Source organism: Photinus pyralis, unplaced genomic scaffold (assembly GCF_008802855.1).
Source record: "Photinus pyralis isolate 1611_PpyrPB1 unplaced genomic scaffold, Ppyr1.3 Ppyr1.4_LG5, whole genome shotgun sequence".
NCBI lineage: Eukaryota > Metazoa > Arthropoda > Insecta > Coleoptera > Lampyridae > Photinus > Photinus pyralis.
In genome coordinates this window covers 30,135,949-30,157,057 of record NW_022170596.1, presented here as the reverse complement: position 1 = coordinate 30,157,057, position 21,109 = coordinate 30,135,949, and the positions used below count along the sequence as shown (strand labels likewise).

At 36.8% G+C, this 21,109-nt stretch overlaps 3 protein-coding genes across 3 annotated transcripts in view; 2 read left to right on the top strand and 1 right to left on the bottom strand.

Moving 5' to 3' along the window:
• LOC116170673 (TATA-binding protein-associated factor 172-like) overlaps positions 1-2,153 on the top strand; it is a 4,616-nt gene extending 2,463 nt beyond the window's left edge. The window contains exons 2-6 of the mRNA XM_031487177.1: positions 6-306; positions 662-870; positions 920-1,129; positions 1,177-1,398; positions 1,630-2,153. Coding sequence (XP_031343037.1) covers positions 6-306; positions 662-870; positions 920-1,129; positions 1,177-1,398; positions 1,630-1,882 — 1,195 coding nt within the window. The 3' untranslated portion in view covers positions 1,883-2,153. The remainder of the gene's footprint in view (positions 1-5; positions 307-661; positions 871-919; positions 1,130-1,176; positions 1,399-1,629) is intronic.
• A 3,400-nt stretch (positions 2,154-5,553) lies between these two features.
• Positions 5,554-10,991, bottom strand: LOC116171515 (DNA fragmentation factor subunit beta-like). The gene is made up of 4 exons (XM_031488389.1): positions 10,891-10,991; positions 10,619-10,840; positions 10,147-10,573; positions 5,554-7,361 (listed from the first exon to the last, which is right to left on the bottom strand). Exons 3-4 carry the CDS (start codon positions 10,571-10,573, stop codon positions 6,784-6,786), a joined length of 1,005 nt encoding a protein of 334 aa, XP_031344249.1. The 5' UTR covers positions 10,619-10,840; positions 10,891-10,991; the 3' UTR covers positions 5,554-6,783.
• Positions 10,992-13,144: 2,153 nt separating this feature from the next.
• LOC116171516 (thymidylate kinase-like) lies at positions 13,145-14,103 on the top strand. Its single transcript, XM_031488392.1, has 3 exons — positions 13,145-13,174; positions 13,240-13,567; positions 13,613-14,103. The coding sequence occupies exons 1-3, from the start codon at positions 13,160-13,162 to the stop codon at positions 13,960-13,962; spliced, it is 693 nt and encodes a 230-aa protein (XP_031344252.1). The 5' UTR covers positions 13,145-13,159; the 3' UTR covers positions 13,963-14,103.
• Positions 14,104-21,109: the final 7,006 nt, after the last annotated feature.

Below are 21,109 nucleotides of genomic sequence, written 5' to 3'. Positions count from 1 at the left end.
TGGAGTCTGTTTGACTTCCTAATGCCCGGCTTTTTGGGCACGGAGAAGCAATTCACCGCGCGATATTCGAAACCGATACTGGCGAGCAGGGATCCCAAGTGTTCGACGAAGGAGCAGGAGGCCGGAGCGCTCGCGATGGAATCTCTGCATCGGCAAGTTTTACCGTTTTTATTGCGAAGAATGAAGGAGGACGTTCTTGACGATCTACCGCCGAAGATTACTCAAGATTATTATTGCGAATTAAGCTCATTGCAGGAACAGCTTTATGATGATTTCTCAAAATCGCAAGCGCATCTCACTCTACAGGTAAGATTTCTCAGCCTTTCTTCCTATATTATTTTGGAAGTCTATAGCACTCACACATTTAATACTTTGGGAAAATAATCGATTGTACCGATTCATTGATTAATCAAATAATCGATTAATCAAGCACTTGATTAATCAAATAATCGATTAATCAAATAATCGATTAATAAAAATAATCGATTAATTTAAAAGAATAATCAAACCCGATTATCGATTATCATTTGATTATAATCGATTAATCGATTTTTTTGGCCAACGCTAGCTAGGATCACCTTTTTTTATTACCTTACCCATATGAGGGTTCCATGTTAACCTCTGGTCAAAGTTCACTCCCCCAATCTTGATTATTTTCCAGCAATCGTTCTCGACGGGCGCCACTGCCAGTTCAATGCAAGGCAACACGCACATCTTCCAGGCCTTGCGATACCTCCAAAATGTGTGCAACCATCCAAAGTTGGTTCTGAATTCGTCCCATCCTCAGTATTCGCAAATCATCGCTCAGCTGCAACAGCAACAGTCTCTGCTGGACGATATCAATCATTCCGCGAAGCTACCCGCCCTCAAGTGAGTACCAAACGCAAATCTGCATATGCTAGAAACGTAATTTATGTAGGCAACTTCTGCAAGACTGCGGTATTGGTTCGACCGAAACGCAAAATTCGGAATTGGTAATAAACCAACATCGCGCCTTAGTTTTTTGCCAGCTAAAGGCCATGTTGGACATAATCGAGTTCGATCTATTCAAGAAGAATATGCCGTCAGTTACCTACCTTCGACTGGACGGATCCATTCCTCCAGGACAAAGACATTCCGTTGTTACAAGGTACCTCAAAGATTAATCGATTAAAAGCTACTTTGATTACTTTTCAGGTTTAATAATGATCCGTCCATTGATGTGCTCTTACTCACGACGCAAGTCGGCGGGTTGGGATTAAATTTGACCGGTGCAGATACGGTTATTTTTGTCGAGCACGATTGGAATCCAATGAAAGACCTTCAAGCTATGGATCGGGCGCATAGGATCGGTCAGAGAAAAGTGGTGAACGTATATCGGTTGATCACTCGAAATACACTTGAGGAAAAGATTATGGGGTATGTATTGCTAGCAGACAACTAATGAAAAGCGTATTTTAATTGGAAAAATGAAGTGAATTGAGACTCAGTTTTTATTATTCTAAATAAAAAAATAAATAAAAAATAATAATTAAAAAAAAAAAGACTGTTTGAGTCTCAATTCACTTTATTTTTCCAATAAGAAATCACTCAAACACTTATGGGAGTCCTTCATCAACAAACATATTTTAATGTTCTTGTCTTTTTCAGGCTTCAGAAGTTCAAGGTCCAAACGGCGACAACCGTGATCACTGGAGAAAACAGTCGTCTCGAATCGATGGGCACCGATCAACTGCTCGATTTATTCTCACACAAGCCTCTAACCGGAAGCGGTTCTGTGGGCGGCCGCACAGATGCAAACGGCGTTCGCGCCTTATTAGACTCCCTGCCCGACTTGTGGGACGAAAGACAGTATGAGGATGAATACGATTTATCTCAGTTTATGGATAAGTTACAAAATTAATTTTTTTTGTATGCGTTTAATTAATAAATTGTCTCTAGTCGTTTTTGACGTACACTTAGAAGAGTTTTATAATTTAGTACAACGATCGATTCTGTATTAGGGCCTAATTTCTTGTATCCACTTGCATGTATTAAGTTGAGAATAATTTGGAATTATAGTTTTAATGATGTTAATGTATAGGTAGTGTGTGTGTAACTAGCCATAATTTATTTAAGTAACTTTAATTATCATATTTTACACGCTGTATATTGTAATAGAGGCTTAAACCACAGTTTATTATTAACCTTTAATTTTGATATTCTACTTTTATGTTTTTTGTTATATTTGAAGTGGGCGAGGTTGCAACAGTCTTGGTTGCAATCAGAGCTGGGCAGAATACTTTCAAAAAGTATTTGAATACTAAATACTTTTACATCCAGCACTAGCGAATACTAGATACAGATACATTGAAAAGTATTCAAATACTTTAGAATGTATTCGAATACTAATCCTAGCGATTTTGGAACAGATCCATTTTTGACCATCCGTTTGTCCGCGTGCATGCTAACTTGTTTAGAAACGTGCGATCATTTTGAAAATAGGTACACATGGTCTTAAGGATATAAGAAAGGTCCCTATTGTTTTTAAGTTACGTAGACTATCGAGTTCGGTATTCAGATGTATCGGATTTTTATATTTGATTTTGTGACAATGAAAACTTTCCCTAAACATTTCTAAATTGTTCTCAAATATTTGAATAACTTAAAAGTACTGCCTTTTTTTGAGGCCGGAAAAAAAATTGTCTGAGATCGACCGGGAAAACATTTTCTTATAGAATTTGGCCAGTAGAATCCATAATTTCAAACAGTTTGAAGATTGGACTACTAGTTCAAAAGTTACAGCCCTTTGAATTTTTTTTCGAAATTTGTTTTTTGTCCATAACTTTTTATTGAGAGGTCTAATTGAAAACGTACGGATTGTCTCAGATCGACCCAGAAAAAAAATTTTCTTATAGAATGTGGTCTGTAGAATCCATAATTTCAAACAGTTCCAAGAGTGGGCTACTAGTTCAAAAGTTACAGCCCTTTTAAATTTTCTTTCGAAATTGGTTTCTAGTCTATAACTTTTGATTGAGAAGTCTGATCGAAATTGGGCTACTAGTTCAAAAGTTACAGCCCTTTGAATTTTCTTTTGAAATTGGTTTCTAGTCTATAACTTGATTGAGAAGTCTGATCGAAAAAGTACGAATTGTTTTGGATTCTACGCACCAAAATTAATAAGAAAAAGTGTTTTCCCGAGAAATTTTGGAGCAGTCGATTTTTGGAAAAAAAGGAAGGTTGTACACTGCCTTTTTTTGAGGCCCGAAGAAAAAAATGTCTCGGATCGACCCGGAAAAAAATTTCCTTACTGAATGTGGCCTGTAGAATCCATAATTTCAAACAGTTCCAAGATTGGGCTACTAGTTCAAAAGTTACAGCCCTTTGATTTTTCTTTCGAAATTGGTTTCTAGTCTATAACTTTTGATTGAGAAGTCTGATCGAAAAAGTACGAATTGTTTTGGATTCTACGCACCAAAATTAATAAGGAAAAGTGTTTTCCCGAGAAATTTTGGTGTAGTCGATTTTTGGTAAAAAAGGAAGGTTATACACTGCCTTTTTTTGAGGCCCGCAAAAAAATTGTCTCAGATCGACCCGAAAAAAATTTTCTTATAGAATGTGGCCTGTAGAATCCATAATTTCAAACAGTTCCAAGATTGGGCTACTAGTTCAAAAGTTACAGCCCTTTGAATTTATTTTCGAAATTGGTTTCTAGTCTATAACTTTTGATTGAGAAGTCTGATCGAAAAAGTACGAATTGTTTTGGATACGCACCAAAATTAATAAGAAAAAGTGTTTTCGCGAGAAATTTTGGTTTAGTCGATTTTTGGTAAAAAAGGAAGGTTATACACTGCCTTTTTTTGAGGACCGAAAAAAAGTTGGAGTAGTCGATTTTTGGTAAAAAATTATGGGAAGTATTCGAATACTTCCCAAAGTATTCAACTACCTTGCGAAGTATTCGAATACTAAATATTTGTGTAAGTCTTTGAGTTACATCAAAGAGTATACAACGACTCTTTGGTTACATATACAAATACTGCTTCCATAAAAGTATTTAATTACAAAGTATTTGAATACTTTAAACTAAAAAGTATTTACAAAATCGAATACTGCCCAGCTCTGGTTGCAATAAAGGGTGTACACTCCCTCAGAAAGTTTTGAAATTCTGAACTAAAACGGTACCAAAATCCATTGAATTATTGTTTGTTGTCGGTTAGCTAAATTTTACCTTTTTTTTGTCGTTTTGCTTACTGTAGGGTTTTTCATTTGCTTCTCTGAAACTTGCTACAAAGTTTTCCACCTTGCCAGCAAAAATAAAACGACACTAAATGGTCATATCTCTGTATTGAAAGTAATTCAATTTCCTTGCCCAATGAATTTCTTACAAATACGATGTTTTTTGTTATGAACCTTTACAATTTTAATTGACCATTCTGTATTTCAAATAACCTAATTTTTCAAACTTAACACAATAGACTATACTTAAATATTAACAATTTTTTACTCTGTAAGAAAATAAACCGCAGATTATATGGAATTTGTGGAATCAAATTATACATTACTATTATTTATATCAGAAATTCAAAATTGGATAGATCCTTTAAGGCCAATTAATCAATTAAAGTTTCACGTTAAATTTTCTACGAATTCGAATTTCCCGGTATCCCACCTGGCGAGTCCCAACACTGGACCTCAATTTGCTTTGGCGGTGATGCTTCAGTGGGGTAGTCCGATGTTTCCCGGGAAATTTGGTGCGCGAGCACACTGATAATTATGTTACGAATTGTGTAATAATAATAATAATAGTGATCACCCCTTAGAGAAGGAGTCTAAGAATCACCCAGTTATCCTATGGTGGTGGATATACAGTCGTGCTCACCACCTCTGATTTGACAAGTTTGCCAATCCTCACCTATTTTAATGAGTAAAACACATAACATACCCTTCTCTCTCTCCCATGGCGATTAGGTTGGCTTGAATAAGCGGATCAAATACAAAAGATACTCTGGAAACACCCCTGAGACCCGCCGGATTAAGGTTATAACAGAGACTTCTTCCCGTCTTCCCACCTCCCAAGTCATCAGGTGTCCCTTCCGAATCTTCAGTATGCATACTTTTGAAATTAGACACAGAACACTTTCAAATGTGTCTATCTTTATTTGTTGTCATTAAACCTGGTACTAATAACAATCAAAGATTATCTTTGCACCAACAATGAATGGATCATGTAACGAATTTTATTCAAATGCATTGCGTGTCGCATCTTTCCACATTATTATAGACCATCAGAAATACTTTTCCCCCTGTACATGATAAGATAGTTTGTATCAACGTTCTATCTAACACCCCGTTAGTGAAAATGATTACTCACGATGTATTTGTTGTTCTGGTGGTGGTATTTATTGCATGTGTGATGTGCGCCTATTTCGAGAAGCTGTAAGTAATATTCTAGATTCAGAAGAAATTTATTTTGTAACCTACCATGTAGATGGGAGCAGCTTTCTCAAACGTTGCAGAAAGCTCATCCATCCATGTAGATAGTTTGGCACTAAAGTTTATCTAATGAAATTGAAAAAGGGCTCAAGAATGTCAAAATATTGTTTGTGTATATATATTTTCAAAGATTCATTGTTATACAGAAACTCATTAAAGCTATTACATTTAATAAAATGGCAGTTCGCTACACAAGTTTTAGCTACAGATCACAATATTAAGTGATAAGCATGGAAGCCTCACAGTATATATATATTTGATTACATGATATGATAAAATACATGATAAAAATATATCTATTCTTATATATGTTTATCTTCTATCACATTAAAGCTAATCTATCGTCAAGTGAACAGCATCAACACGAGTCAGACTTATGAATTGTACAACATTAATATTATATCGCTTATAATAATTGCTTCTTACATGATTGTTTATATAAGTTACATCGAAGCACCATGCATTGAGTACATACATCTTAGTTAAAAGGGTACCTAAGCGGGTAATGAGGTAATTTAGCGCAACTTGCACTTTGCGTTCCGAGACACTAACTGGGAAGTTGGGTTTACAATTGCGATACGATTAAAAGCAGATTAATGCTTTAACACTCTTAGACTTATACAGTATAAAAATCTTTTTGAATTTCTGGATATGTTTTAATGTTGAATACAAACTTGAGCAAAATATTACATCTCTTGTTTCCCGCAGTCCGTTTCTTATACACATATCGTAACAATGTATAACACTATTCAACAAACATTGCTTAGGCACCGTTTTAAACGATAACAGTTCAAGTATTTCGTAAGTAATGAGTTTACATATGCTAAAAACAGCGAAGTCGCATAGATCGAATCATTTCTCATGAAACACAAACGCTAAAAACTAGCACTACGTATATACAATTCGGTACATTTTTGTGTTAGTTAACATATCGGTACAAATATAACATATTCAATTGTGTCGCTAAAAATTGTATAAGCTCATAGAATTTCATTAGTCAGTCATTTTGTTTTAAATTAAACATTGTATAAGGGGGTTACAATAAATGAATAGTGGGGCGAAACACAAATACAAATTTACATTAAAATTAAACCACTAGCACTAATATATAAAACAATTTATAAATAAATAATTTAAAAACAGATACTTGTAAAATGAACGCTAATTTCCTAGATATCACAAACATATACAAATAAATGTTTTCATTTGCGAGTGATTATAAAAAGGTACTTAATACCTATCATTAAGTCATCAAGGAACTTGATTAATATTGTCGACAAACCCCCCGTTTGGTGTAATAAAAAATTATTTAAATCTACCAGTCTATAGAATTTACATTAAGTACGGTCCCGCCGTCATACCGACGTGAGCGCCTTTGTCGTGACAAATAATATGAACAAATTTTAAATTGTTAACGCTAAACAGATCGTTAAATATTTTCTTAGTGTCGAGTTGTCCCTTTTTCGTACCGTTAATGGAAGAATCCTGAGAAGACAATGCGTAAACGATCGCAGGTATGACGGACCTGCTCCGCTCGATGATATGATCGAGGTTCCAAGTTTGAAAAATTATCCGTGCCTCTCTACTCGTATAAGGATTAATACTGTGCATCGGCTTATATAAACATGCGCCCTTATCCCACCTTCCCTCGCAGAGGAATTTGCCGGTTTCGTCGCACAAACTCTTACATTTACGGTCTCCGATCGCGCACGATCTATCGAAGTAGTTGCCGAAGAATTTGACAAATTTAAGACCGTCATGTAGGTCGAGGAGCAACGTATGTAATCGTTCGGGCGGTAAATTGGCGTTTTTCCGTAATTCCTCTTTCGTTTTGTAGTAATACGTTCTTACTCTGTCTTGCGCTCTCCTAAACATATATTCCTCTTTTGTTTTTGATCGAGTGTCTAAGCCTGTTTGATATAAATTTTGTATGTTATGTGGGCATTGTGTAAGGGAATGCGGGTAAGCAAGTTTGCGCATTCGAGTTATGAATTTGCGATGGGAAAAGTAGTGGCGAATTTTTAAGTTCGACGGCTGACAAAGCGAAATATGAATAAACTTTACGCACTTTTACCAGTGCGGCCATGTCCAACTGAGTACAGGCCGTTGGAACGCATCCTATACCTCAGAAACGGTGGTGCAAACATTTTTTTTACTACGCCACTGAATTCTACGTAACAATTGTAATAGGCAGTTTTTCTGTCCTACATGGAAAGTAAGATATGATAACATCCCAAACGTCAAACTTTTCGTTTTCACCCTGTATGCAACGAATGATAAATCTAATTATAAAAACACATTACAAGGTCTCCTAGAATTTAAAGTGTGCCCAGTGAGATTCCCCCACATAAATGCAGTCTTAAAGCACATCTTAACATTTGTTAAGATATCGATCTGCTAAGGATTTAAAATGTGACCAATGTGATTTTGTCACCAAGTACAAATCCAATTTTACAACCCCGGGTCCGGGTCGATCTGAGACAATTTTTTTTCGGACCTCAAAAAAAGGCAGTGTATAACCTTCCTTTTTTACCAAAAATCGACTACACCAAAATTTCTCGGGAAAACACTTTTCCTTATTAATTTTGGTGCGTAGAATCCAAAACAATTCGTACTTTTTCGATCAGACTTCTCAATCAAAAGTTATAGACTAGAAACCAATTTGAAAAAAATTCAAAGGGCTGTAACTTTTGAACTAGTAGCCCAATCTTGGAACTGTTTGAAATTATGGATTCTACAGGCCACATTCTATAAGAAAAAATTTTTTCCGGGTCGATCTGAGACAATTTTTTTTTCGGGGCTCAAAAAAAGGCAGTGTATAACCTTCCTTTTTTACCAAAAATCGACTACACCAAAATTTCTCGGGGAAACACTTTTTCTTATTAATTTTGGTGCGTAGAATCCAAAACAATTCGTACTTTTTCGATCAGAATTCTCAATCAAAAGTTATAGACTAGAAACCAATTTCGAAAGAAAATTCAAAGGGCTGTAACTTTTGAACTAGTAGCCCAATTTTGGAACTGTTTGAAATTATGGATTCTACAGGCCACATTCTAAAAGAAAAAATTTTTTCCGGGTCTATCTGAGACAATTTTTTTTTCGGGCCTCAAAAAAAGGCAGTGTATAACCTTCCTTTTTTACCAAAAATCGACTACACCAAAATTTGTCGGGAAAACACTTTTTCTTATTAATTTTGGTGCGTAGAATCCAAAATAATTCGTACTTTTTCGATAAGACTTCTCAATCAAAAGTTATAGACTAGAAACCAATTTCGAAAGAAAATTCAAAGGGCTGTAACTTTTGAACTAGTAGCCCAATCTTAGAACTGTTTGAAATTATGGATTCTACAGGCCACATTCTATAAGAAAATTTTTTTTCCGGGTCGATCTGAGACAATTTTTTTTTCGGGGCTCAAAAAAAAGGCAGTGTATAACCTTCCTTTTTTACCAAAAATCGACTGCACCAAAATTTCTCGGGAAAACACTTTTTCTTATTAATTTTGGTGCGTATAATCCAAAACAATTCGTATTTTTTCGATCAGACTTCTCTATCAAAAGATAGATTAGAAACCATAATTTCGAAATAAAATTCAAAGGGCTGTAACTTTTGAACTAGTAGCCCAATCTTGGAACTGTTTGAAGTTATGGATTCTACAGGCCACATTCTATAAGAACATTTTTTTCCGGGTCGTTCTGAGACAATTTTTTTTTCGAGCCTCAAAAAAGGCAGTGTACAACCTTCTTTTTTTACCAAAAATCGACTACACCAAAATTTCTCGGGAAAACACTTTTTCTTATTAATTTTGGTGCGTAGATCCAAATCAATTCGGACTTTTTCGATCAGACTTCTCAATCAAAAGTTATAGACTAGAAACCAATTTCGAAAGAAAAATCAAAGGGCTGTAACTTTTGAACTAGTAGCCCAATCTTGGAACTGTTTGAAGTTATGGATTCTACAGGCCACATTCTATAAGATCATTTTTTTTCTGGGTCGTTCTGAGACAATTTTTTTTCGGGCCTCAAAAAAAGGCAGTGTACAACCTTCCTTTTTTACCAAAAATCGACTACACTAAAATTTCTCGGGAAAACACTTTTTCTAACATAAGATTTCAAATGCTATGTGGGCAGTGTTCCTCTCATCAGTAATACCACCACCAATTAATACTAATTAAAACTAATGTTACGTTACTGGTTGCAGAGACCTAAATCTAAATTTCAAAGATGACTTTCCATAACAAGCTATACACAAGTGATAAAAGACGCATGCGCACGCCTGAACTTTGGCATAACCACCAAATCCTATTACTGGCGGCAAGTCCACCCAAAACTGACAAAATCTTTTGCTATCCCAGCCAATTTATAATTGATTGGGTGTGCGTGTGTGTCCATGGCACTGATCATGTCTAAGGAGTGAGAAAACAATTTACTTGAAAAGGAGCAGATCAATATTTTGGATTCGAATTTTAAATCTAATACTGGGTTTTTTCCTTGTTGGTGCCTTTTTGTCAAACACAACAAACAGGGATCCGAAAAGTCTAGCCTGCCGAAATTAAACAATTAATCCGCCACTGCAAAATTGCAACCTGCTTACCCGCCGATCGTTGAATGGATGATAACTACTGTGTCTCATACAGACTCGTCGAGTATCCTCATTGCCACACGAACAATGTGTCAAACTACTGTATGAACGACTTACCTTCGAACCACTCGGGATGATCCTCTCTAGTGGAACGGAGGGTTTTATTCGTGTCGATTCCCTTTAGCACCTCCGCCAACTTGAACACTTTATTCTTCATTTTCTCGGTGAAGAACTCCTGCACCTTCTCGCCGGCGCTTAGGTACTCGTCGTTCACTTCGCGGATCGCCTTGTAGAGAATTTCGGCGTCGGTCTCCGCTCGTTCGCCCTCCTTGACCCAAATCAGCAGAGATTGCGCCTGCAACGTTTCGAAGTAATCGTCGCCGTCGATTACTGTACCGTCCGCCGTTTGGAACGTGATCTTCTGTTCGGACAGCTTAAATTTGTCCACGGTCTTCTTTTTGAGATCCTCGAGACTTTTCGCGGCGATGCCGACGCGGGTCTTTCTTTCGGAATCGGTCACTTTAAATCCCTTCACCGTGCCCATCTGAAAGGAATTAATCGAGTCAATAAACAAAGGAGTCCTACTCACCCTCGGTGTTTTGTTTCACAGCCTTCTAAGATTAGGTAGAAATTAGTTCAGCCTTCGCGTTTCAATTGCAAATGCACCCTTAAAGTGTGCCTCGCTAAAACATACCCCTTGCGAGTGTAAACTGGGCCAATGTCATCCTGTGCCCTAGTTTAGGCGCACATGCGTTTTCCAGCAAATGTGTCAAGTTCACGTAATTGATTTCGATATTTTACGTCAAGTGGGCTGTAAAAATCGAGTGAGATGATCAATTTAAATAACGTTTTGATTATTACATTAAACAAAATGTAAACAAAGGCAGCATGGCTTTTTGTTTACCAAAACATACCACAAACATATGCTTTACACGCTCGCCAACTTAAGGTCATTGTCAAAGTTACTTTCATTTAAATGTTAAATACCAAAGCACCCCTGGTAAATAAATAAATCAATACACATTTTGCGTAGGCTCAAAGGGCAGATTCGTTCGAGGGTACCCTAAGCTTGATGTGTGATAGGGAAATCCAAGGGTTTCCCCCGTTTGCAATACATTTACCAACAACTTAAATGTCTTAATCGATTTATAGATTAAAATTTAAACAAACTAAACAAATAGGTATAGCAAACGAACTCCTGGGTACGGCTAAGGCATTTACAGCGCCCTAGGTACGGCTATAGCTTGGCATGGGATAAGAACTAAGTATGTTATCTCTCGTGATGAGGCCTAAGGGATTGGCATTGGGTATCTTTTGCTTTTTGACGTAATTTAATTGCTTGCTCATCACATTGGGCTGCTTTTGTTGCTTCCATGTCTCCATGAATTGGTGACGATGCATCTACATCTATCTATTCACAGGGGGGCCCGACCAAGCAGCACTTAGGCACACCAAAGGCCCATTGTGCGTACCCCATTTCTTTCGCAACTAGGTTCGCAGTGCCCGTTCCTCTCAAAAAAGGATAGGACCCCGTTTAGCCTAAGTTGCTTCGCTCTCCCCGGTTCCAGATAACTGTCTCCAAGGATGTCTGTCTCTGGATCCATGTGACAAACCACATAATCGATATAGTTTCATCTGCTTCGCCACAGAACCTGCACGTGGGCTCCTCCACAAACCCAATGTTATGCATATGATAGTTGACCATCCATTGCTCTGCTCCGTGAGGACACTGGTGATTTTCCTAATCTAGATTTTATTCAGTTATAGAAGCTTAAGACCCAGATTTGCCAAAGAGTTCTGTTAAAAAGGCCCTGGACTGTCTGCAGTTGCTTGTTCCCACTGAGGCTGGAATTGACTGGTTACCTAGTCTTTATTCCTGACGTTGAGCAATTCCTAGGGTAAGCTAGGACTCGTTGAAGACCCCACCACTGCCTTCACAAGCCAGCTAGCTCGTCCGCCCTTTCATTGCCCCCTGTTCCTCCAGCGATCGGCCTCTGGTTCGGATTTATCCCCCTTGTTTATTCTTCCTCTCAATTGATGCATTCCAAAGCACCGATCCTACAGCAAATTGATAATCATTCTTTCGCTGATAGTGGTAATTAGAACAGCTCAGATTGACAACTCTGAATTGGGCAAAGTAATGAGTTAAACAGAGCTTAAATATTCGTAGCTTTATGCTTTGATAAGGAGGGACAATAAATAAATAAGGAATGCAAAAAATACAAAATGAAATTGCATTTGATCTTCTTTTTGAATAATTTGAATAAATGTTGAATAACTTCTGGTTCCGACATCTACCATTGGACAACGAAAGCACATACTTTTCAGGACTATTAAGTACAGGAAACTACATTACAACTAGGTTCTAGTTAATGTTCACTGGCACAGAGGCCGCGACGTGCACAAATGATTTTAAACATTTATTATCTTCGTACCTTTCATTTCATATTCTCCTAATAGCGTGGCTTGAAATTTCATATTTTATATATAAAAAACCCTACGTTTTTCGGACGGCGGTATGACAGGTTGCCTATACATCAGTGTGTTCTCGACATCCATAATTTTGCATGCAAAAAGTCATTGAAAACGGGCGTAACAACAGTTTTTTTTTATATACAGAACATGAAATCTCAAACCGGGGTATTAGGAGAATATGAAAGCTAAGGTACGATTGCAATCAATTCTGAATTAGTATTTCAGTTAGCGACCTCTGTGCTATAAACGTTAACTAGTAACAGGTAATAATGCAGTTCCCTGCCCTTAATAGTGACATATAAGTATATAATTCCATTGACTAACGTTAGATGTCTGGAAAGATTATTATTCAAAAAAAAGGCCCAGTGCAATTTAATTTTGCATTCCTAAACAAAGCAGTAAACTAATATTTTAAGCACTGTTTGGCATCAATGTCAATTTAGTTACAACTTTACCATTTTTTGCGTGTGCCTTTAGTCGATTAGCAAGATACACACTGATGTATAGGCAACTTGTCATACAACCTTCCGAAAAACGTTAAGGTTTTTTTATATATAAAATATGCCGTGCCATGTCGAGGTACCAGGATAACATGAATCAATAGAACACATCTCGTATAAATGTAAAGCATCCGATTTAAATAACAAATGTCAGAATGTGTAAAAATGAGGTTAAGTTTTCAAGTACACAAAATCCCGCTAAATTTCCTCACCACGAAATATTTCTTATTTTCAGAAAATGGGTCGTGGAGCCTTTATCGTCGTCGAAGGAATAGACAGATGCGGCAAAACCTCCCAGACTATCAAACTTGTGGAATCCCTACGGAAGAAGAACATTCGAGTGGAACGAATGAACTTTCCAGATCGTACAACCCAAACAGGCCAGGTGATTTCCCACTATTTAAGCGATGAAACCTGTAAATTGAACGACGAAACTATCCATCTGCTCTTCAGTGCGAATCGTTGGGAGAACATCGATCGAATGAAGGAGAAATTGAGCAATGGCGTCTCGCTGATTGTCGATCGGTACTCGTACTCCGGTGTTGCCTTTTCCACAGCTAAAGGTAGTTTGATATTGTGTAGCCAGTGCTAGAACATTGTCATTGTAGGAATGTCGATGAAGTGGTGCATGCAGCCCGAAATCGGCCTGTTAAAACCCGACCTGGTCCTGTTTTTGCACATTAATCCTGAAACTCAGTCAAGTCGGCTAGGTTTTGGAAACGAACGCTATGAAAACACTAAAATGCAGCAAACTGTCTCAAAGATTTACGACCATTTTGGAAAGACAGAGGATAATTGGAAGGTCATCAGTGCCAATGGTAGTTTCGAGGAAGTACATGCGGATCTGTTGTCTAATATTGAGGAGCAAATCAGAAATGTGGTTGCCGATAATATTCCCTTTAAGTACTTTGTTGATTGCGGAAATGTACTAAATGGATGTTCAAATGGGCATTCGTAGTAATTTTAATGATTTAGGTTTAAGATTAATTTAAATTTTTATTCTGTTATAAGAATTACGATACCATAGTATTTCTAGAAGGCTAGAGCCCAATGTGAATGTTTTGTAAAAAAAAGTTGAAAATTATAATTTAATTTCGGATGTTTGTGCTTAAGATTTGGATGGTTGGGTGCTTTCTTAGACGCCACCTAAAACTTTGGCGCCAACATTTTGTTAGGCTCCACCTTTTTTTCTTAAACGTCACTGTCATTGTTAGGCGCCACTTAAAAAACTACATGACGCCAACTGAAATTCGTTGGCGCCATCATATTCTGTTAGACGCCACCTTGCTTTCTTAGGCACCACCCTAGTACTACTTTGCCACCTTGGTTTCTTAGCGTTTTTGGGCGCTGTTTAAAATTCCTTGGCGCCATCATATTTTGTTAAGCGCTACCCTGTCTTTTTAGGCGCCACTCTGCTTTCTTACTCGTCACCTGAAACTACGTGGCCCTTCATAAAATTTCTTGGCATCATCACATTCTGTTAGCGCCAACTTGATTTCTTAGGCGTTACCGCATGCTTCCTTGGTCACCATTTAATATTTCCTGGCCCCATCATATTCTGTTAGGCACCACCCTGCTTTCTTAAGCAACACCCTGCTGCGCCACCTAAAATTTATTGTTAAGACCTTCTGCAGGGGCATCTCTAAAATAGCATTATGAAATGTAATTGAGCGTATAAACCTGTTGACGGCCTAGAACAAAAAGAGAGAAAATAAATATGCCAGGCGCCGCCGCCACCCTGCCATTTTATGCGTCTCCCTGCTTTCTTAGACGCCACCTAAAACTACTTTTAGCGATACCTGAAATATCTTGCTGGGTTAGGCAAAAAAATCCAAATTCTCACTTTTATTCATTACTCCCATTCATTTTACCATTGTTATCAAGGGCATTAAGGCGATATTTATGCCGAGGACGACAGAGGCCAAAGGCTTCTGGCCCGAGGCATTGTAGTCGCCCTAGGGTTAAATATCGAGCCTGATATTCGTACAAAATTTTATTTATTAACGTTGAAACCCTTAAAAACCGAAAAAAAAAGTAGAACCGAATCCGGAACCGGTACCGGAACCTTTAAAAAATAGTTCCATATAAATAGTGGGGGACCGAAACCTATATTTCATATGGGTTCCAATCCCTATTTCTTAGACACCTCCCAAAGTTACTTGGTGCCATATGAAATTTCTTGGCGCCAGCTTAGGCGCTACCTAAAACAACTTGAGATCACCCTAAATTTCTTGACGCTATCATATTCTGTTAGGCGCCGGTTGTTTCATTAACGCCGGAAACACATTCACCTAAGGTTGACCCTACCTTCTTCAAAATGCGAATTAATTAAAAACTTCTTTTTAGACTATGCACCAATTACGGTGGTAGTCAAAATACAATATAAATTGTTACTATACTGGGCAACACTCTGGCCATATCGTGGGTTGATTGCACAAATCTTCCCGGGACGACTTCCACATTGGCACAGATAAAATTTGGGTATTTTATCTGTGACATTGGCCACCTAGATCAACTTTTTAAGGTTTGAAGTTATTAAAGTTGACAATTCGTTTTAAAACACCTTGTAGAAGGGCGCACAAGATTTAAATCATTGTCACGCAGCGTCAAGTTAGTACTGCCAGTTTGGCCACTTGAAGTGCATTTCTTTTTGAGTCTATTTATCTGTTTAACTTCATTCAGTATTGTCAATTTTAGAATACTTTTTGAAATTCAAGGCAACGGCTCAGAAATTTTCAAAAATCTTGAATAACTTGAAAACCTTTGATGCTGGGTATAGGAAATGTGGTATCAAACAACGTAGATTTTGAAAATGTACTAAAATACAGGGTGTTGTATTTTTGAACGGATTTGGCATGGAGTCATTTAGCGTCACTTTTTATTTTTCACCACCGGTTTTTGTAATAAATCCCAGGGGTGCGCTAGGTAGTGTCAAAAGCAATCTCAAAAACACAATTTATTAAAAAGACATAAAAACCTAAGCGTTAAGTTCTCTTTGTATTTCTTCCAACGTTTTATCCTTAGTTTCGGGGATGCAAAATTTTATAAACACTGTAACGGGTGGAGTAATGGCCGGTCGAAATTTTGCAAATTTTTCGGATATCGATTTGGATTTGTACTAAAATTGGATAAACCTTTCTTCCTTTTGGGGATAAAACTTTTTTTCGCTTTGTAACTATTGTAGTATGACATCATGTTGGGTTCATTGTATTAAATTTCCTTGTGCCGAGATTCGCAATAAATGGGATCACATAAAATTCTCAGTGCAAAACAGGATGCAGATAACGAATAAATATCGGATTTCTTTAGATAAGCTTTTTATCGTTGAGTCACCAGCCAAGCTTGGGAAAGCTGGTTCTGCAAACGCTGAAAAAATTAGTTGATAAGTATTCCCCAGTTAATTGGTTTAGATGGAGGCCATTGTATGAGAAGTACCAGTAATAAAAAAGATCAGCCATTTTGCAACGATTAAGGGGCGTGAATATGTTAGGAGAGAGCTAAGAGGAAAAAAATTTTTAAGATGACTGTGTAGCCGGGCCGAAGAGATCGTAAATTTTCAATCGCGTGCATTAAGCACCAAATAAGTGATTCCGTTTAAGTGACGGTCGATATTAGTCCAAGTTTTAGTACAGTTTTGCACCATTAGTTAAAACGGGAATTGTTCCATTGTGTAAATTTCACGCCCGAAGAGAAAAAGTAAATCGCGGAATCTTAGTTAAAAATTTGTCAAGCGTATTGTGCTATGAAATCATCCACATAGTGTTGAAATTAAAATTAGACGTGGACATTACGTATCAAATATAAAGCGCTAAGTAAATTCGAGCGATAATAGCTGTGTGATATGAACCCTTGTTCTTAAAGGAAAATAATACGAGCGCATCTTTGGCATCTATCCGACGGAACAAATTTGAACGTTTCACCCATTTGCCGTTGTGTTAAAATTTACTATTGTGCCTCCTTGGAATATAACCATCAAAGTTTTTTTTAAGTGTGGATAGCCGTTTTCATCAAAGTAATGTGTTTTAAAAGTTCAATGTAATAGTTTGTTATGAAAAAACTTCTTTAAATCGACCAAAAAATCAGGCAAATTAATTCACGAACTTACGCAAAATAAGGTGTTTACATCAATGAAATTTCACTGTGGGATTATACCTACAAAACTACATGTTTTTGGAAAATCTCGTCTACCTTCTACAAGGAAAATAACCTACTCAACAGCGAGCCAAGGATTTTTCAACTGTAATCATCAGCTATATAAAATAGAAAAAAAAAGGAAAACAATCGACGACGTAAAGTTGGCATTCCAAAAGTTGCAGTCTACCCCATCCATCAATCAACTAGCATGTAAAGGGCTTTCCAATCTTCATCGAAGTCCTGGATTTTTTAAAGGTTAGTCTATTTTTTTTTCATTGTAATAAAAAATAAAGTCAATTTGTGTGTATTTATATGTTTTATGATATGTTTTAATCGATTGTTTATTGAATCAATTTCCTTAAAGAAGGTAATTAATTATATTTGAAATAGTGGAATTTGTGTCAAGGAAAATTCAGTATAAAAAATAATATTCACCTCTTCAAGGGAAAGAACATATTGTGAGTTGGCCAACAGAACTAATAATATTCAAATTTTTTGATAGCTTAATAAGGTTTTAGTCATATTTCCCAATTTTTATAATATTGATTGTAAAGATCGCAATTTTCTGGAATGCATTGGATTTTGCATTAAAATAAATGAATGAAATTATGGCCATTGAGTTGATGATTTTTCAACGGGAAGTTAGATGAGAAGTAGAGTAATTAACACCAGTAAAAAGTGAATTAGATACCTGATTTTTCGTTGGAAGTAAGACAGGAGAAATTTTGTATGTAAGTATTTGAGCTAGTCGGAAGCGAGGTAAAGATTTTGTGATTTTATTAAGAATTAGCGAATTTTGGTGAGATAAGCTATCCAAAAGGGTTGATGAGGTGAGAGAGGAGAGAAGGGAGAAGCGGGTACGTGTACCTGAGGTGGTTGTGTTTGTCCGTAAAAAGAAAGCACCGCCACAATAGTTTGTAGTTGTCTTACAATTGCGATGCCTCCAGAATGCAGAGATTTGACATCACCACAAAAAGTAGATTTTTCTCCTTAGATTTTGATAATTGCTTCATTTCATTGGCTCAGAAACAATATTTTACATGAAAAGCGTGAAGACGATAGAACTGCAATTATGAGACAGAGCTATTTGACAGTCAATGTGAACTGTTAACTTAATTGCGTCCGCAGTTGTCATTGTCAGTGAATTTGCTCTTACTGCGTATTTTTTTAACACGAAAACTATCACCCCTCCTGCCCTATATGTTTCGTTGCAGTTAGCAAATTGATTATAATTTTCAATTGTGAAATAGATAAGGGCGTTCTTCAGCTTCAGAAATCATTTCGTTGCTCCAACCACAGATTGTCTGTGCTCCAACACTTACATTTTCGCTTACTTTTTTTAAAAAAACATGATGTATCATTAAACATTATGTCATTGTTAGAATGCTTTATCGCACGACGATTCTGTCCATTTTTGGCTCTGTTACAGCCATCGGTGTAGTCATAAAAAAGACGGCCTCTTTAATTACGATACGGGGCCTAAACGCGTTTTGACGTATTCAACGTGAGAATACAGCTAAAGTACTGGAGATACAAAAAAAATGTAAATAGGTACTCTTTTTTATAGGGAATTTAGTAAACTATATTTTTCATGTAAACTATTTCTTCGTGTCAGTAATAATTGCCGAGACATGGGCAAAAAACTGGAAAAGTGTACCGTTTTCCCAAGATGGCGTCTCGAGCGCAACAGATTTCGACAGGGACTTTTAGTATGTTCAATAGAAAGTATACCAAAATTCAGATCTTTACCAATTAATGTTTTTATTTGTCCAAAATTGCGCTAATTTGACTGGACTACGGTGCATATACAGAACAACGAAATTTGAAATCTGAACGCGCTCCCCCAAATTTTACTACTCGAACTCCAATGGATCTGCAGCATTCTTCAAGTTTTGATTGACCCAAAGCTTTTGTTAACATGTCTGGGGTATACTATGACTCATACTATCAATTTCACCATCCGAACTGAAGCAAATATGTGGGTGTGAATCTTGGAACTATGAATGGGTCAAATTATATAATATTTGCGCTTCAAAAGGTAGTCCTGAAAAGCAAGTTAGTTGAACAATTAATTACCTATTCAAAAACTATCCGTTGGAAGTGATGTGAGGGAAAATTTAGCACGTTTCTTCGATACAGTTGACAAACTCAACGCCATGAAGGAGTCATGAAGGTTTATAAATTACCTAATAAATTTCCGATGTGATGAAAAAAAGTGTAATTAATTGACATCTTAAGAAACACGGGAAGCCATTAAGTTAGCAAAATTGTTTTCGCTAATTACCTGAACGCGAAACAAATTTGCCGCAAAGTAAAACACATAGTTACAGCCGTCTTAATTAACGCAGATGCTTCGCTTTTTAATAAGCTCCTCTGTAAAATTTCTGAAAATGAAAGGAAAGGAAATTGTGCCTTTAAAAATGTGGACGTTTACAAGATGAGACCTAAATCCACCTATCTTCAAGAAAATTAAAGTCGATAAAAGACCCCGCGCGCATTTGCCCGTGGTTATTTAATATCGTATATGTTTTTGACGGAAAATTAATCCGTTCAGAATTTCCATTCACTAGAAAAGAAACCCTGTTTATATTTCATTTTTCCATTTCGTTTCAATCGACCCGCCACATATCATCGTTTTTCTTTGTCGGAATTTTATCACTTCACAGTAAGTCGGTGGGAAATGTAAAAATAATATATCGAGGACACTTAAAAAGAATATAACCACTTCGCCTAAGTGCTACTAGGTAAACCCTAGTGGGAAATAACGCACTTCATATACCAAAAGGACACTACTCAGACGAAGACCTTTGTGGGTGTTTTAAACAAGTGCCTTTGTCTTAGAGCAGAAGAGACTTTTCATAAAACTTAAAAATATATCTTTATTATAATGTGCCATCGATTTTATTCCGATAAGCCTGAAATAAAAAGGTTACATCAAATATGTATTGATACGTCGAGAATATACGGCGTCTGTGTCAATTTAATGCGCATTTGTGTTGGGACGACGAGCACTCGTAAATTTTGATTTAAAATTCAAAGGATACGTTTCCCATATTTTCCATCTGAAAACCAAAACCGCGAAAATCGCACAATAAAAAGTTATAAAGACGGTATATAAAGTTAATAGACGCATTCCAACATCCTTCTATCCATTATCATTGAAGGGATATCGGTCGGATTAAATGACTTGCAAACACCGCCCTATGTTATTCTTAGCTGGGAAACAAGAATTTGCGTTCAGATTAACGGGGCCGAATCCAATTTAATGTCGTATCAACGTTCGTAGATGGCAAATCCGCTCGCGGAATTGGGTTTTCGTTGCACGAAATGGATCTTCTAGCATTGGATGAGGGGTTTTTCTTCAAATCGTCTGATGGTCACAAAAAATCAATGAGTTTAATACTACGAAAATAAATGATGGAGACTTTATGTACTGTAAATAGGATGCATAAAATCCACTCATTGGTACCGAAAGTGTTCACATAACATCCCTCAGTTCCCTATTTCAGTGCCACCTGTTTCCAAACCATCGTAATTCATACACTTTAAGATCCAGGAAGATAAAGGGCGTTGTGTTGCAATTGAAACCCCCTTTACAAATAAGAATGTTTGGAGTATTATCCTGGCGCGTTTATTATAATTGTCAATAATTTTATAATACATTACATGCTTTTATTATCCGATCGTTACACTAAGTTGTGTTGGCAAGGTGATAGCACAGATCTACACATACGCAGATTGCGAACCTTATGCATTTTTTGGGAAACAAATTTAGGTATACTTAAAAGCGCCCTCTATTGCGGAGCAGTATAAACATGTATCGTTTAAAACTGTAATATGACGCTTGTGGACTTATGCGTTAGATGTCGCTGAAACAAAATTAAAGCGCTAAAGTTTGCACAATTCGAATTCCTTAATATTCGTTTTATTACAGTGGTATGACATGATAGGAGGTACGTTGAGCCATAATT